This window comes from Vipera berus (genome assembly GCF_964194415.1).
Source record: "Vipera berus genome assembly, chromosome: 10".
Taxonomy (NCBI): domain Eukaryota; kingdom Metazoa; phylum Chordata; class Lepidosauria; order Squamata; family Viperidae; genus Vipera; species Vipera berus.
Genome location: NC_138213.1, coordinates 6,644,489 through 6,663,297, shown reverse-complemented (window position 1 = coordinate 6,663,297; position 18,809 = coordinate 6,644,489). Strand labels below are relative to the sequence as shown.

Genomic DNA, 18,809 nt, shown 5'->3' with positions numbered 1-18,809 from the left:
TCCACTTGTTTTAATCTTGATCCCCTATGTGGGCAAAAGAAGTTGACTGTTGCTCTTTTCAATTTTTTTTCTAACTGTTTTGATGCTTCTACTGATCTCTAAAGCTAAAGCAATGAAATCAGTGAGCTGATCTCATTTTTGAAAAAGCCACTCCTTTGTTTCACATAGGCTCATGTCTGTTAAGTAGGTTATCAAAGCGATGGCTGAATCATGTCTTAGTATTGCATTATATTGTTATCAACGAAGCAATATTGGGTTTCCATTATATGCTCTTCTCTTATTTAGATTTGATGAGGAAAGGTTTTGTTTACTTTTTTTTTTAAAAAAACTGGATCCATCTATGATTGATTTCATTTGAAGGATTTGGACTTTCCTCATTCTGAAGTCACTCATACTGTGCTATTGATTTTGGGGGGATTTTAATTAGGGACTCATTAGTTTGTACGGTGGGTTGACCAGCGTTGCTGTAACAGACTTGTTAATACAGTGAAAGTCAACTTTCTGAAAAAGAAATCTAATAAATAAATGATGATATTCAATGTTGTATGTTTTTAAAAAGACAGAGTTAATTAAAATGGGGTCGAAAATGTGTTGAGTTGAAAAAAACCAGACAGGAGAAGTAAAAACAAAAGCAAAAACATTGGTACAGATTCACATCAGGAAGGTCCGCATGAAGATTTCAAGAAGCGCCAGAAGGACGCAATCCTAGGTTCCTTCTTGAGTTTAATGGAGGGGGGAAGATTCCATTAGCGAAGCAGTTGCACTAAGCCATCCAGCTTCTATTAGCATGCTACCCGTCATTCACGATGAGAATAATTCCTAATCAGCAGAAAATGAGGAAAAGAAAAGAAAATGTGAGATTTCATCAGCCTTTGATGGCAGCTGTTCAGAACAAAGTTTGGTAGTTAACCTAATCATCCTTCCCTTGTTGAACCAATTAGTAAACAGCACATGGTTGTTTCTGTCCCTCTTGTGTATTTCTTCAGAAAAGTGTGGAAAACACTCAGTGGGAAGGTTGAAATAAAGGGTGGGGGGAATCAGTGTTTCCTAGTAAGCTGGTAATGAAAACATTTAGAGAGCTGGTGTCTTGTGGACATGAAGATATTGGACTGACCTTGGGAAGATCCAGATTCAAGTCCCGTTTTAGAGGCAGAAGCTCCTGTTTCCATCTCCTTGTTTCAAGATTTGTGCTTAAAAAAAAGAGAGAAACTCTTTTGTGGTTGATTCATGACTAAATAATAGATAACTTCAGGGTAAATGCACCTGTCCACTTATCAATTATTCTTCTGTATTTTATTTCACACAAAATATCTACTTGGTTCATAATCAGAATTTTTTTTCAAATACATGCTAATAATAGGTTAATCTCTTTGTGGAGCTGTCCAAGGTGCTGATAGTTCATAGATGGCTAAGGCCTGGGTTTGTTTATTTTTACAGTATTCCTAAAAAGCGTTCAAAAGAGAAGACAATTTACTTTAGGCCCTTGGTCAGATTAGAAGAGTACCATGTACACCAATGGTCCCATAAAGTAATGAAAAAATTCATCACTCCCTCGAAAGGTGAAACCCGCTATTGTTAAAGCAAGACCTATAAACTTACAATTCCAGATGTCCAAATCCAAGGTGCTTTCAAAAATATATATATATTGTACAGATCACTGGTGACCTTTAAATACAAATTGCTGAAAACCAATAAAATAAACCTACTGTATCATCACTTTGTCCTGTTTATTTTTTTAAGCTGTCAGCAAGAAATTATCTGATGTATAAGATAGCCTTTAGGGAGCAGAATTTTTATTTCCAGAGTTATAAGCATAACAAACATTTTTCCCCCCCACCCCTCTCTGTCTCTTTTCTTTCTTTCTTAGTTCTGTCGGGTTGGCAAAAGCTGCTCTAGAAGCAATTAACGGATTCAACCTCTTCGGCAATCAGGTACAATAGTAGGACTATTTAAATACTTGTTCATTCTTCATTTTTAATTAACTGCTTGTTCTGTAGTGAATTGCTTTCACTACACATCAAAGTCTGTCTGATATCCACGTGATAACATATTTCCAGTCTGTAGGTCTCCTAGTTTTCCCCACCTTTTTTTCAGTTAACAGTTATAGCACTGTACTGCCTCATATTTTCCTCTGGTCATTTTGATCCATGAGAATGGAATGGAATGGAATGGAATGGAATGGAATGGAATGGAATAGAATAGAATAGAATAGAATAGAATAGAATAGAATAGAATAGAATAGAATAGAATAGAATAGAATAGAATAGAATAGAATAGAATAGAACAGATTGTAGAATGGAATGGAATGGAATGGAATGGAATAGAATAGAATAGAATACAGAACAGAGAACAGAACAGGCTAGAGAACAGACTGGACTGGACTGGACTGGACTGGACTGGACTAGAATAGAATAGAATAGAATAGAATAGAATAGAATGGAATGGAATGGAATGGAATGGAATGGAATGGAATGGAATGGAATGGAATAGAATGGAATGGAACATGAGGCATCCTTATGATCAGAAATCTGCTTTTTAGATGTGCCTCTTGATTGCCAAGGCCTGCGTCACATGAAGAATCTAGTTACCCTCAGGATTCAATATGTTTTCTGCATTCTTGATCTATTTTAAACTAAGCTGGCTTTTTCAATGCTTCTTTTCCCAGTGCTCCTATATGCTCCTGGAATGTCCTTAGTGTTGTTGCTTGGCAACTGATGCGGCCTACCACCCCAGGACAATTTTTCCAGTGGTTGTGGTTGCTCCAGCAACTGATCTGAGGGAGAATTGTGGGGTTGAGGCGCTCAGCTGGAGGTCACCAAGCATTCTCTCAGCTGTAGCCTTCTTCAGGCTAACACAAATAAATGCTCTATTGAACACCTTCCATATATGTGTTATTCTAACATACCCATTGTACTTGTCATTTCTTTTAGTACTTGGGTGGGGAGCACTAATCAGAAATGTACCACAAGTAAGATCCCTGAAAAAGAGGGAGGAACAGTTGATGTTTGTAGGCCTTTGGGAAGTTGAATGTCGGTATCCAAAGATCAGGAGATCTTCCGGAGATCTTGAAGGAATAACTTCCTCTTTACCTATTGATGGAAACTCATTGCCTATGAACAGGCCCACTGGGATTCTAATGTTTGTCCATGTGTTTAATCTTATATTTAGATCTGGATTAATTGGCTGATACTCTCTTTCTATATTATAAATTCTCTTTACACCAAAGTGAATTGCTGCAAAATGCATAATTAGATATGCAGGGTAGTTTTCTTCATATCTCCATTGATCAAGCACTGGAGAGTATATAATTGAATAAAGACACGTTTGAGAGCAATTTGCTTGTGTTAAGGAGCAGTGTAGCTTAATTGCACTTCTTAAAAAAACAATCTGAGGTTATTAGCCTCTGCTTGGCTTTGAAAACTGCAATATGGTTTTTTTTAAATTTTGTTTTGAGTACATAAGATATTACACAGATTTAAGTGAGGACTCATGAGTTTCTTTGGCAGATGGAAAACTACTAGCATTTGCCCGCCCAAAATCAATAGCTGTCAACTTTTAAGGATAATCAGAATTGCTAAACCTAAGATTGTCAGATAGTACATAGAAGAATAGCACGGTAATAATCTGATACAGATAGACCTGGATGAGCTTCTGAATGAAAGAAAGACCAAGTAGCCTTCAAGTAATAATTGGGAATAATTTTATTTGTCACAACTGCTATTTACAACCCTCCTTTATTTTTCTGCCATGACTTTTTTTTATTTATTTGCCACATAGTTTGTTTAATGAGAGAGAGAGAGAGAGAGAGAGAGAGAGAGAGAGATTACGTTCTTCTGATACTGTAGAGAGCCCTCAAATTGTAAGCCCCCCCAAGTTTCATAAGCAAAAATCAACAAGTCTTCATCTCTTAGGAACACATGTTTATTCCCCCAAAAATATAAGAAAATTAAAAAGTGCTCAGCCACCTCTGATACTTGCCAGCTCTGGTACTTGCCCTGTAATAGCAGATAAGTCTAATGGACTGTGTGCTCTGTATAATGTAAGCCCTGTGAGAAGTTAAAAGGTGACCTTAAGTCCTCATGTTCTATTTATGGGCAGTGTTGTTTATGGTACTGCTGATAGATCAGTTCTACAAGTCATACTAAAGTAGGAACCTAATTAGGTGACATCGGTGTCCACCTGATACCTGGAAAAATCCTTGATTTAAACTTTGGTAATTGTTTGGAATGAAACTCAAGGGAATCACCGTCTCAGAAGGTTTTGCTGGAACATGTTCACTCCTTCTGACTTGTAATTGTCTGGTCTCCTCTAGCAATTGAGGAGAAGCAGCCCTACTGATTGATGGCATCAACGTGGAAGATTTCCCTATATCTTATTTAACACATCATTTCTAGATAGGTCATATCCACTATCTTGGGGCCAAGTCAATATTTGATTGGATAGTTTTTCTTCTTGAAACGATTGACTTCAGAATTCTGCCTCTTGCAAAACACAAAAAGTTTGAGTAGCGGTTGTAAACAATCCTGGAGTATTACTATTTGGCAATTTCACCCTTCTATCCACTGGTCTTCTAACTAGTTTTAAAATACCCACAGAGTCCTTTAATAGTGATGAAATAAAGTTATATACATTTGTCTTTGGAGTCCTAGTGGACAATCACTTAAATATGAACCAGCTGTGTGCTGCAGCTGCCAAAAAAAGCCAACACAGTGCTAGGCTGCATTAACAGAGGGATAGAATCAAGATCACGTGAAGTGTTAATACTACTTTACAATGCCTTGGTAAAGCCACACTTGGAATCCTGCATCCAATTTTGGTCACCACAATGTAAAAAAGATGTTGAGACTCTAGAAAGAGTGCAGAGAAGAGCAACAAAGATGTTTGGGGGACCTGGAGGCTAAAACATATAAGGAACGGTTGCTGGAATTGGGTATGTCTAGTTTAATGAGGAGAACGACGAGGGGAGACATTATAGCAGAGTTCCAATAGCTCAGGGGCTGCCCCAAAGAAGAGGGAGTCAAGCTATTCTCCAAAGCTCCTGAAGGCAGGACAAGAAGCAACGGATGGAAACTAATCAAGGAGAAGAGCAACCTAGAACTAAGGATTTCCTGACAGTCAGAACAATTAACCAGTGGAACAACCTGCCTCCCGAACCTGGGAATGCTCCAACACTGGAAGTTTTTAAGAAGAGACTGGACAGCCATTTGTCTGAAATGATAGAGGGTTTTCTGCCTGAGCAGGGGTTTGGACTAGATGACCTCCAAGTTCCTTTCCAACTTTATTATTATTATTATTATTATTGTTATAAATGTCATCATCTGTTTAAAATTAACTGGATTATGATTGCCACTGGTAATCTAATTATCCCGATAATGTGTACACTTTGCCAGTGATTGCTGGCTGTTCCAGTTATTGCTACACGTATTCTGTATAGCGTTAATTTTCTGTTCCATCTACAGGGTTGTTCGTGGTCTGTCATCTTTGTAGACCTTGATGCTCATAATCGGAACCGGCAAACCCTTTGCTCGTTGCTTCCACGTGAATCACGATCTCACGTAAGCAAAATGCCAAGCGTGTTAACATTTAACGTAGAGGGAGTTCGCGGGGATATGTTTTACTAACCATTTTAATGAGGTTGCCGTTAGACAGAATTAGAATCCGGGTCTTTTTCTGAAAGAAGCGTATGAAAGAGATCTTCCTTATGGCAGACTCATCTTTTATAAGTGTTACAAGAGGGGGAAAAATTAAGTGAAAGTTGAGAAAAGTGTTCTGATCATGATAATTTTGTTATTAAGCGTTAAATAGGTGGATCTGTCTGACTTTCAGAATTTCTGATGCATTTGCAATATAACTTCAGAATGGAACATATCACCATTCCTAGTGCATGAAAAAGACACACATTTCTCTTCATTGTGCATTCAATTTCCATTTTAGTTTTTAAAATCTGGGAACTCCTCTAGGTTAGAAATAAGTAATTAGTTATTTTGGGGCCTAATAGTTGGGAAGATATTGTCTAATGGGTTAAGGCCTGCTGAAAGCCATTTCGGTATTAGAAACTTCTCATTAGCATAAAGTACATTCCATTTCCTTATCTTAAAATGGGCAAGCTTGGCATGCTAATTTGGACAATTCCAGTAAACTATTCTCACTGCTGCCTCAAGGAAAAATACATACATACATACATACACATACTGTACATACACACGTACATACATGCATACACCTATATATGTTTTTCCCCCCCGATTTAAAGATTGGGAATATTCTGACATAGATCAAAACCTGATTCTTTTATTCTTGCAATTCCTTTAATTTTACTGTACCCATAAATATTTTTATGGAGCAACAAGGGAATGAAATTTATTCTCTGTATTGTTTCCTCTGTTTTAAAAATTTACCTTTGCTGGAGTTTTCAATAGTCATTTTGTTTATAAGTTTACTCAGTTTTTTGCGGTGTACAATATAAATAGCATTATCCTGTTCCTTTTTCCCCCCGCAGTAAACAACATTATGCGAAGCATAAAAAATGCTAGTGGAGGGCAGAAGAAATTAAAAGCAAGAGATAAAAGACAGGGAAACCTAAAACTGCTTTTACTAATAACATAATCAATTTTTGTTTGCAAACTTGGATTGCAAAATTTCCTTTAGAGAGTTTGCTTATAATATAAAAATACCAAAAAAAACCCTCCCAACCCTTGATTGTGTATTCAGAAAATCTCTTCACCCTGTCAGTACCTGACTAAATATTGCTTTGCTTTATTATAATATTTTACAGCTCTATTCACTGTAAACATTCCAATGTATGTCCGTGCTTCTTTATTTAAACCCTTGTATTTTCAGTTTTGATGTATCTACAGTTGTTGCATAGATAAAGCAAAGAAAAGTTGGTCTCAATGAGTATAGAATGGTTCTCCACCTTGCAAGTATATAGACTTCAGAGAACAATGAAGCACCTTGTGTTGTTTCTCTGAAGCCTGTAATCTCAATCTCTCTCTCTCTCTCTCTCTCCCTCCCTCCCTCCCTCCCTCCCTCCTTCCTTCCTTCCTTCCTTCCTTCCTTCCTTCCTTCCTTCCTTCCTTCCTTCCTTCCTTCCTTCCTTCCTTCCTTCCTTCCTTTCTTTCTTTCTTTCTTTCTTTCTTTCTTTCTTTCTTTCTTTCTTTCTTTCTTTCTTTCTTTCTTTCTTCCTTTCTTTCCAACTAAGTCAGATTCCTGCATATGTTCTCCTTTCATATGGAATACAGCTTTGGGTGCAGAATTAATGGAAGAAATCTGTAATTGCCAGACCTGAAAATACGTTCTGAAACACCCAGAGTACCTGTTTGGAGTTACTACATGTGACATATTGAATACGTAGATACTAATAATAATAATCTTTGTTGATTAGCCCATGGGCCATATCGAGGTGTAGAGTTCCAAACACACGTTATACTAAAATGCAGTAAGAACAGTTTAGAATGGAATTGGTTAAAATATAATTTAGAATAAAATAGAAATAAAATACAATTTAAAATGAAATTGGGATAAAATACATTTTTAAAATGAAATTGGAATCAAATAGAGCAATTTAAGATGTAGATAGATAAAATATGGTAAAATTATATTTCACTGTCGGCCCTACAATCTACCCCAATCAGTCTCACCTATGCCGATCTCAGCCGAACCATTTTGCTCAGGTACTGTGCTGCGTTAAATGTAATTTTCAAATTCTGGCCACGCATAAGGTAAGTTATTTTGATATGGGGGTCCCAGTGGCTCATTCATTTAGTGTATAGACCAAGGTGCCTGTCTCTCACCCTGTTATATAGGCAGCAGTGAAATAGGATGCGAGCCAGGTCCATGACCTCTTCCGCTCCGCAGATGCAGAGACGTCCATTATAGAGTGGAATCTCCTACATTTGACCATTGTGTCAAGTGGTTCAAATCTCACTCACGTGAATATTTCCCTAAACTGTTTGGGCAGTTGTAACTTCAAATAGCTTGAAAAGTGGGTTTGTATTTGCTCAGCCCATTTCAAGTTACCCACCTTACTAAGGTAGATAATATATATAGGGGGCAGCATTCTTCTAACCCAGATTCATCATCCATTGAATTGAGAATGTTCATTATTTAGGCAAACTTTTTTTTGTTATGCCAGAACACTGATGCCGCCCTCCTCCCGTGTATTAGCTATCCTGCATTTGCTGTGGACGATGAAGCTTTGTCCAGTCAAACAGTCGATAAGATCGTTAGAAAACTCAAAGGAAAATACGGATTTAAGCGTTTTTTGAGAGATGGTTATAGAACTGCGTTGGAGGATAAAACCCGACAGTACTATAAACCAGCAGAGATTAAGGTAATGACCTTGTTCCTGTGATATGGGAAGGGAGGAAGGAATGTGTGTTTTAATTTTTTAATTTAATTTAATAATATTTATATACCGCCCTTCTCCCTGAGGACTCAGGGCGGTTCACAGGGCAGAATAAAATACTAAATACAAACGTTAAAACAAGATTAAATAATTGCCCATATTAAAACAGTTGGAATCAAGTTCTAAAACACCAAGTTAAAATTAAAACACAAGACTAAAAACCCCACCAATCCCCATCAGGCTAGGCCGGCTTGAACAAACAGAAACGTCTTGAGATCGCGACGAAAGGAGCGAAGATCGGGCGCCATCCGGAGCTCTACCGGTAGCTGATTCCACAGCTCCGGAGCGCCCACAGAGAAGGATCTCCCCCTGGGGACCACCAATCGACATTCTCTGATCGGTGGCACCCTGAGGAGGCCCTCTCTGTGGGAACGCACAGGGCGCAGGGAGCTTGATGCCGGCAGCAGATGTTCCCTAAGGTACTCCGGCCCCATGCCATGAAGGGCTTTAAACACTGTTACTAGTACCTTGAATCTCACCCGGAAGACAACTGGCAACCAATGCAGCTCACGGAGCAGCGGTGTAACGTGGGAGTATCGGGAGACTCCCAACACAACTCTCGCGGCTGCATTCTGTACCAGTTGGAGCTTCCGGGTGGTCCTCAAGGGCAGCCCCATGTAGAGAGCGTTGCAGTAGTCTAGACGAGAGGACACGAGCGCATGAGTGACCGTGCACAAATCATCCCGGCTAAGATAGGGCCGCAACTGGCGCACCAGGCGAACCCGGGCGAAGGCCCCCCCAGTCACAGCTCCTACATGGTCCTCCAGGGTGAGCCGTGAATCTAGGAGGACCCCCAAGTTGCGAGCCCTATCTACGGGGGGTAATAGTTCACCCCCCATAGCCAAAGGTGGAACATCCGAATAAACCCGGGATGAAGGTATGCAGAGCCACTCAGTCTTGTCGGGGTTGAGCTGGAGTCCGTTCCTCCCCATCCAGACCCGAACCGCCTCCAGGCACCGGGACATCACGTTGAGGGCATCACTGGGGTGGTTTGGGGTCGAAAGGAAAAGTTGGGTATCATCAGCGTTCATAAGTGCCAGAGTACAAAATTTGTGGGATTTTTTTTTGTTGCCCTGTGTTTATTACAATGACTGGGCCAAGAAGTTCCAGGTTTGCCCACTTTAGATAATTTTTATACTGCCAGTTGTTTTGATTCTGAATGTCCAGTTCTAATATTTGGATTCTAGTGACATTGCTGAGTCTAGATTTTAGCAATATTTTTTATATCATCTGTTTTTAAACTATTAGAGGACAACACTCTTGCAACTGAATTAACAACAAAGATTAATGTTGAATTATTGTTGATATAATCATGGGTCTTCCTTTCTGAAAATTCTGGATATGCCTCCATTAATGTTCCTTACATATCCATTGTCCTGAATTTCCAGGTTGGAAATTCATAGAATGGAGATAATCCTATAGGACGTAGAATGGAGATAATCCTATAGGACGTAGGATTGAGATAATTCTATAGGATTTAGGATGGAGATAATCTTTCAGACACCAGAAAATCATTGATCCATTAGAGTTAGTAAAAAGAGACTAGATAGCTAGTGGCCAAACTCAACTCATAACTATTTTATACATGTACAGGTGACAATATGTAGTCCTTTGGTTCATTTTCAATCTGTCACTGATATAAAAGGATAATGAGTGCATCATTTGTATTCTGCCCTGTGTAGTGAAGAATTATCTGAACCATGGACCCTACTCCAAATGTAATCTACCTGTGTGAAATGTGGGGGAGAAAGACAGTGGGCAGGACAAGTGGATTTACAAATTTGCCATGGCCAACTCATCATGGCCAACTCGCCACGGTCAACTCACCATGGCCAACTCAGCATGGCCAACTCGCCGCAGCTAGCTTGCCCCAGCCAACTCAGCATGGCCAACTCACCAAGGGACAAGAGTTACATTACTATCAAAGAAACAGTGGAATAGAATTGCTAAAGAAAGAGTGCAAAAGGAGGGAGAAAATGAAATGTGAATGACAAAAATTAACATAATTTTTAAATTATTTTAAATAATTAAATCAAATTGTTGAATTGTCCCAAGGCAAGTTGTCTCTTGGCGAGTTGTCCCATTCCGAGGACCAAATAGCGCAGAATGCACTTCATCCCTTAGACTCAATGTTAACTTCAACGTGACTTAGCTCTGTCAAATCTATGGAGAGAAGTTGAGTTTTAGATTCTCTTCTTATGTTCGTTGGGTGTTGTTCCTCACTTTCTCTCAATGTTGTTGCATGTTTTGACAGAACCCAAAGAAAATGTTCTTTGCTCTGATGCATAAAGTAAAGTGGGAAGAAGCTAAACAAATCATAGAAGCTATTAGCTTTGGCACTTCCTTGCCATCTATTTTAGTGAAAGAGACATGCTTGTATTTTGGATGTGCAATACTTAATATATTGCATCAGCATATTTCTTCCTGATTGATTTGTTTAAAGGTGAATGTGTTTGCATTTCCACTTCAATGTATAGTTTCTTTCCTGTCACAGATAGTCACATTATTTATCATTTTATTTAATTTCACAGCTGGCTACAGACTGGAGTGTATTAATAATAAAATTTTGATATGGTGCTGAATATTAATGCTTTCCATTAAGAGCTGTCTGAATGAAGTTCCCCTTTTTCCTTCACTTTTCTATTCATACTATTTTTAATTTAAATGGAATTTCCTTGCGGAGAAGCACGATGCGATAAATCTTAACGCATAAAATTCTGGTTCCGCATTTTGAAAGGGTTGGAATTTTTTTTTTTAATGTAGCCAGATGAATTACCTTTTTTTTCTTCTCTTTCTTCGATGTAAGTTGTTGTTGTACTGACAAAGAATAATTTGTTTTCATGTGTATCTTTCATTCCTTTGAACTTGTAATAGATTGCTTGAACATCTTTCCGACAATAAAACTGCAGCACGGCCTTTTATACATTTTTTTCTTTTTTTCTTTTTAAAACAACTTTCAGCTCTTTGACGGCATTGAATGCGAGTTTCCTCTCTTTTTTATTTTTATGATGATTGATGGTAAGTATGATTTTGTGTTCTTACTGTCTCAGAAGAAGAGGGTTGGAATGTGTAGAGAGGAGAAATGGATGGGTGCGTGCGTGTATACCCATGCCTATAGGCAAACCAAGAGGATGATTGTAATTGCTGGTGCCCAATTTTTGTAAAATGAATTTAGCTGATGGAATAAAGGGGGGGGGGCGTGATGGCTCAAGTGGTTAAAGACACTGAGCTTGTCATCTAGAAAGTTGACAGCCCAGGTTGAAGACCTGAGCGCTACACAACGAGTGAACACCCATCCTTCCTCCAGCTCCTGTCAGCCTTGCAGTTCGAAAGCATGCAAATGTGAGTAGATCAATAGGTACCACTTTGGTGAGAAGCTTAACAGCATTTCATCCAGTTACCTTGGGATGTATCCGTGCTGGCCACATGACCACAGAAAAGTTCCAACGCTGGAAGTTTTTAAGAGACTGGATAGCCATTTGTCTGAAATGGTATAGGATTTCCTGCCTGAGCAGGGGGTTGGACTAGATGACCTCTAAGGTTCCTTCCAACATCATCATCATCATCATCATCATCATCATCATCATTATTATTATTATTATTATTATTATTATTATTATTATTATTATTATTATTATTATTATTTATTGGATGGGGAAACTTCTACCTTTACCTTTTAACTTACCTTTTAATTTATTTATTTATTGATTGGTTGATGGGATTTATATCCCGCCCTATCTCCCGAAGGACTCAGGGCGGCTAACAACAAAACATATAATAAGTACAGAAATCAAGATAAAAAAATTGAAATCATCTGTGCAATAAATTAAAATTAAAGAATTAAAAAATAAATTAAAAATTCTAAATATAAATTAATTAAAATGCCTGTCAGTCCAGGTCAGCCTGGTGGAACAGGAGTGTTTTGAGGCTGCGGCGAAAGGATTGGAGGTTTTGGGCCATCCGAAGCTCAGGGGGGAGCTGATTCCATAGGGCTGGCGCCCTATTTAATTAACAGAAAACTAATTTTTTCTGTTACGTGTTTTATTTGTCACTGTGTTTGGTTGGACACAGCAGTTATTTATGTACAATTAAGAGTAACAAGCTAAAGGTTTTTTTAAGGGGTTTTTTTTTGAGGGGGGGGGAGGTCTCTAGTACAGAAACGGTGATCTGTTTCCTGCAAGAGCCCCCTCCCTCATTTTCAACAGGGACAAGAGGAAATAATTGGAACTCCTCTCCCATCATTCCCAGCCAGGTCAATGCAATGACCGAAGGTTGCTTTAGGTAGATCTGTGAGTATCTAGTGTAATGCTGTTTACATACCTGGAATTAATGAAATTAAAAAATACCTGCCAGCCGTTTTTTGGGATTTTTCAGAGAGAAAAGCCTATGGTCACAGTCGAATGAATGACTTTTACTGAAATCTCATGTAGCTGCAGTGATATGTTTCCTCCCTCCTCCGTGACCTTTACCTTCAAGGAAATGCAGAATTTGAAATCGGCAACGTTTCCACCCTCCCCTCCTCCAAACCCCCCCCTCCCCCCGGAAAGAGGAAATGGAACCACTGCCAAGCGTGAATTATATAGACAAATGTCAGTAAAAGGAAATACAGACCAATGCCTAACACTGTAATCATGACAAAGCTGCAGGAAATCCACCTGGTATTTTATAACCCCCTACCTAACAGGGAAATTATTTTCAACTAGAGAAGTAGTGGGTGTGACAGGGTAATCCATGAAAAATTATATGTGTGCCCATATATGATAGAGAGAATGTGTAATACCTTGTGAGCCGTTCCTCTCGTCTGTCCCCCTTTCTTACATGGCATTTCTCTCCTTCCGATCTTCGCTGGCTGCAAGCCACAGTTTGTGGTTTTGGCGCACTTGGCCAAACTGAGGAGGGGCAGGGTTGAGTCCTGGTCCGCACCCGTCTTTCTGCCGCAGTTGTTAAGTGACGCTCTCTGACTTTGCTTGTCAGGAGGCGATCATGTGACCCCTGGGACACAGCAGTGGTCATAAATATCAGTCAGTTCCCAGTGTCTGAATTTTGAAACCGGGAGACTGTGAGTTTTAGTCCCCTTTAGGCATGAAAGCCGGCTGGGTGACTTTGGGCCAATCACTAGGAGATTGTGAGTTCTAGTCCTGCCATAAGCAGGAAAATCAGCTGGGTGACTCTGGGCCAATCACCAGGAGATTGTGAGTTCTAGTCCTGCCTTAAGAAGGAAAGCCGGTTGGGAGACTTTGAGCCAATCACCAGGAGATTGTGAGTTCTAGTCCTGCCTTAAGCAGGAAAATCAGCTGGGTGACTCTGGGCCAATCACCAGGAGATTGTGAGTTCTAGTCCTGCCTTAAGCAGGAAAATCAGCTGGGTGACTCTGGGCCAATCACCAGGAGATTGTGAGTTCTAGTCCTGCCTTAAGCAGGAAAATCAGCTGGGTGACTCTGGGCCAATCACCAGGAGATTGTGAGTTCTAGTCCTGCCTTAAGAAGGAAAGCCGGTTGGGTGACTCTGGGCCAATCACCAGGAGATTGTGAATTCTAGTCCTGCCTTAAGCAGGAAAATCATCTGGGTGACTCTGGGCCAATCACCAGGAGATTGTGAGTTCTAGTCCTGCCTTAAGGAGGAAAGCTGGTTGGGTGACTTTGGGCCAATCACCAGGAGATTGTGAGTTCTAGTCCTGCCTTAAGCAGGAAAGTCAGCTGGGTGACTTTGGGCCAATCACAATGAGGTTATAAATTCTAGTCCTGCCTTTGGTATGAAAACTGTCTGGGTGAATTTGAGCCAATCCCTCTCTCTCAGCTTTTAACCTACCACAGTGTGTTGTGTTGGGGAAAATGGGAGGAAGAGTATTAGGTAAGTTCACCACATTGAGTTATTTGTAAAAAAAACACCACATAAAGATGGGATTCAAAAATGCAAGCAACTGTATTATATGATGGGCCATTTGAGTGAAACGGCAAATGGCTTTGTAGAAAGCAGAAGGTCCTCAGGTGCCGTTTCCCATCTCTGCTGTTTCGTCTTGAAAATAAAGACTCTTTACCTTTGATAGCGGTTCACTGAAAGGGCGATGGGCCTTTTCATTAGCGCTGAGTCACCTAGAAAGGGATGCGTCTTGCTAATAAAGTCTCCTTGGATTGCTTTTAGGGCTCTTCCGAGGTAACCCCGAGCAAGTCAAAGAATATCAGGACCTTCTGGATCCTATACTACAACAATCAGTGGAAGGTATTCTCCATGGAGAACTCTGGATAAGGGGTCCTCAAGCATGTTTCAAAGGGACGCGGTGGCTCAGTGGGTTAGGATGCTGAGCTTGTCGATCAGAAGGTTGGCAGTTTGGCGGGTCGAATCCCAAGTGCCGCGTAACAGAGTGAGCGCCTGTTACTCGTCCCAGCTTCTGCCAACCTAGCAGTTCAAAAGCACGTAAAAATGCAAGTAGAAAAATAGGGACCACTCTGGTTGGAAGGTAACAGCGTTCCGTACGCCTTTGGCATCTAGTCATGCCAGCCACATGACCACGGAGACGTCCTCGGACAAGCGCTGGCTCTTCGGCTTTGAAACAGAGATGAGCACCGGCCCCTAGAGTCGGAAACGACTAGCACGCATGTGCGGGGGAACCTTTACCTCACCTTTACCTTAAGCATGTTTCTAGTCAATGTAGTAAATGTCAGACCAACTGCTAGGAAGAACTTTAGAAGAACTCCGCTCCAGGCTAAATATGATGTCACTTTCATTTCCCCCCCCCTCAAATGTGGATCAGGAAAAAAGGTCTGGTGAATGAAATATCCATTGGCTAAACATTCGGTTGCTCAAGAGCCATGAGCCCCCTCTTCTTTTGTTGTGTACAACAACTACATTGTGCGTGAGACCAAACCATCCTGAAGGAGAAGATATTGTAGAATGGGTAAATTGAGTAATGTGATGTGGCTCCATAGTATCTGGTCATGGCCAAAAAAGTAACATTTCTTGATCCTCTAGAACAGGGGTGTCAAACTGCCGGCCCGCGGGCCAGACGCATCAAGGGGAAGCCGCGCCCACCCCATTGCCGACAATGGCCAAACAGTCCCGATACGTCGCGTAACGTTACGTGACGTGTGTTTGTCATGTCTGCTCTTGAACCCTGTTTTTTTAATCTTTATGACATTAAGATGGGTGGACTTTCAACTCCCAGAATTCCCCAGCCAGCCCGGCTGGCTGGGGAATTCTGGGAGTTAAAGTTCACCCATCTTACAGTTGCCAAAGTTGACAGACACTGATCTAGAAGCTGTCCCCTATTATACTTGGTCCTGGGATGGTAATTTGGGTGTTAATCATGACACTTAATAGGTCTTGCAGAGTTTATGTAAGGAAGAAGCCTTGAGGATACCTCTGCATTCACTTTTCTCAAGGGGAATTTGTGGTTCTGAAGAGAGCTCCTTGAGTAATTTTTTTTTTAAAAAAACCCCATTTCAATTACGTTTATGATCTCATTGCTTCTCCCCCCCCTCGCCCCCTGGTATCAATACAATAAAGGCATTCGGTTTGAAAACGCTACAAAGGAAATCACACGGAGATGTTGAGTATCTCTTATGAAGTCTCTCTTATAAAAATGATCCTTTTGTTCTGAATCTGCCAACTCCTCTCCAGTCATCGTTTGCCTTCTGCTTTTTGTTTTAGCTGAATCTGGCTAATTAAAACAACCACAGTGAATTATTTTAGCACTTAACTCTCCATTTCCCACTTTTTAACAGCCTTCTAGAAAGTGAGTAAGATGCTTTCCTTTACAATGTTTCACAGTAGCCTATCCTTTCCATTTTAAATCCTGGCCAATGTCCCACTGTGTAAGGCAATATTAACCTTTTTTTTAAAAAAAATTGCTTTAAACCCCAGATTGCCATTTGCCTGAAATAATATATCATTTAATTAAATGTGCAAACACTGTGCGCCATGTCTTTAATAAACATTTCAAAACGCACCTTCTTGGTTTTAAGCCGTTGCCGATGCAAATAACCTGTGCCTCAAATACCTATATATTTTCGGACGTAGGTATATGTGACGATGTTAAAAACTCAGGCGTATAGAGGGATTGGGTTTAAAGCACCCTATTGAAGAATGCAGATTCTCTATCTCATTCCTAAGCTCTCTTTCGTTACGGCTTTTCATTTCACTAATAGCAGTTGTAAACATTTCCGATCTGTCACACCTGTTTAACAGTGGTGCCTTGAAAAAAAGCACAGCCTTTTTCCATCTGTCAAAAATTGCCTTTCCCCCCCCCCTCCTTCTAGAACCAGTTTATAGGCATTGCATCTGTTCAGTCAAGGTGTAAATAGAGATGGCGGTTTGTATCAACTTTAGGGAGCTGCACCACAGAAGGATTATTAGTGGTGGCATTATTTCTTTCGCTGTGCTTTTTTTGTTTTTTTTGGTGGGGGGGGGAAACTTATTTTGACACACGTGTATATCTTTATTTTTCACTTTTTTCCCCCGAACCGCCCATGTCCTTCCGTTAACCCCTCTTTAACTAGTCTGTTTAAACATTTGCAGGCTTTCCGGTTGTACCCAAATATTACTACGTGCCAGCTGATTTTGTTGACCCGGAAAAGAAAAATCCTGGCAGCCAGAAAAGGTTTCCTAGCAACCATGGACGGGATGGCAAGTTTTTTCTCTTGGGACAGTCCCTCTATATTATTGCCAAACTTCTCGGTAAGTAAGCAGACCTACCAAAGAATCAGAATGTCCTCCTAGTTCAGGGGTAGTGTTGTGATTCAGGGTCAGCCTGTGGGTTCGGCAGTTGGGTCGGACGATTCAGAGGAGGAGGAGGAGGGGGGTGTTGGAGAGCCTGCAGAGGACAGCCTGGAGGCTTCGCAGAGTCCTCAGCCAGGCCCCTCCCATCTGGTCACGACGCAGACCCAGCTGTGTGAGCCTGACAGCGTGGATGAAGATGACTCACAGCTGGCCCTGTTCAAGGACGCCCGACACAGGAGGCAGTCAATCAGGAGTAAACAGAGGAAGGCAATGGGGCACCTCGGAAGGAGGCAGAGAGAAGCCACGCCTTGAACTGTTTAAAAGGGGAATGTGTGGGAGGGCTGGTTTGCTGAAGGCAACCATTTGAATAGCTCCTGTTTCATGGTTCGTGTTTTGTTTTGCTCTGTTTGCTCTGTTTTGTGTCAATAAATTTGGCAGGCTTAGTTCCAGCCTCTTGCCTTTTTGTAAAGGGGTTGTCCCTGCCTTTTCTGCAGGGCCGGTAGTAGGCTGGTACAGAACAGGTAGGCAGCCTCAGCTCTTTTATGACTCATGGACCTCAGCTCCCAGAATTCCTGAGCCAGCCATGCTGGCTCAGGAATTCTGGGAGTTGAAGTCCATGAGTCATAAAAGAGCCGAGTTTGCCTACACCTGATCTAGTTGAATAAGCTTTTCCTGCACCTGAATTCTGGTGACCTCCTGAGTTTTAGAAGCTGCATGAAAAGGTTCCTGGATCATTAAATGACCTTTCAGCAATAGCAATAGCACTTATATACCACTTCATAGTGCTTTACAGCCCCCTCTAAGCGGTTTACAGAGTCCGCATATTACCCCTCCAACAATCTGGGTCCTCCTTTTACTGACCTCGGAAGGGTGGAGGGCTGAGTCAACCTTGAGCCGGTCATGATCGAACTCCTGGCAGTGGGCAGAGTTAGCCTGCAATACTGCATTCTAACCTCTGTGCCACCACGGCTGAGCGCACTATCATGGCGCTTGTGAACCTATATCACACACAGTTTCCTAGAATTGCTAAACTGTAGCTTATTAACCTGAGAGTGAACTCAGACTTCAGAATTGTAAGAACGATGCTGTTTGCTTGGGCCAGTCCATTAGTTCATCTTCCATTTTACCAACCAGATATTCTTTGGGAAGCTCACTACTTCCCCAAATAGAGTTCATCTTCCATGTTGCTCTGCAGCAGTTTGCAATTAAGATGCGCCTATGATTCAAAAATATCCAGCCTATCTCCGTCAAGACTGGTGGCCTTTGACAGATGCATTCTTCGTAGCCTGCTTTGTCTGGCTTTGAACGTCGACAGTATCTCTTGTTTAAACTGTAGCTTTTTATTACATCCAAAGAGAAAACCTGACACTGGGGAAAAAAATATATTCAAGCTGTTGATGTTGCAAGTTTGAAGCACAATGAAAGGTTGAGGGAAGAGCATATGAGCACATGGCTTGTCATAGTGAGCTCGTTCAAGATCATCGTCTCTCCGTGCAGTGTTAGATTTCAAGGTGGCTTTAAAAAATACATGCTGAAAATGTCTCGGGGTAAATTCTCCATGCTGTTTGTTAAGAGTTCTGGGATGGAAACTGGCTTTCTGATCCCCCTGGGTGTGCAACGTGTTCTGGCAAAACTGGACTCAGATGCATTCAGCGATCTAAGGACCAGCCACCACGTGTCATTATCA

The 18,809-nt window shown here is 40.9% G+C and overlaps 1 protein-coding gene across 4 annotated transcripts in view; it reads left to right on the top strand.

Moving 5' to 3' along the window:
* The window catches only part of PHKB (phosphorylase kinase regulatory subunit beta), a 103,096-nt gene that overhangs the window by 39,780 nt on the left and 44,507 nt on the right, over window positions 1-18,809 (top strand). For all 4 annotated transcript variants that reach the window (XM_081335909.1, XM_081335908.1, XM_081335906.1 and 1 more), the window contains 6 exons: window positions 1,868-1,931; window positions 5,460-5,555; window positions 8,135-8,332; window positions 11,368-11,425; window positions 14,549-14,626; window positions 16,922-17,080. In XM_081335909.1, the coding sequence (XP_081192035.1) occupies window positions 1,868-1,931; window positions 5,460-5,555; window positions 8,135-8,332; window positions 11,368-11,425; window positions 14,549-14,626; window positions 16,922-17,080 (653 nt within the window). The remainder of the gene's footprint in view (window positions 1-1,867; window positions 1,932-5,459; window positions 5,556-8,134; window positions 8,333-11,367; window positions 11,426-14,548; window positions 14,627-16,921; window positions 17,081-18,809) is intronic.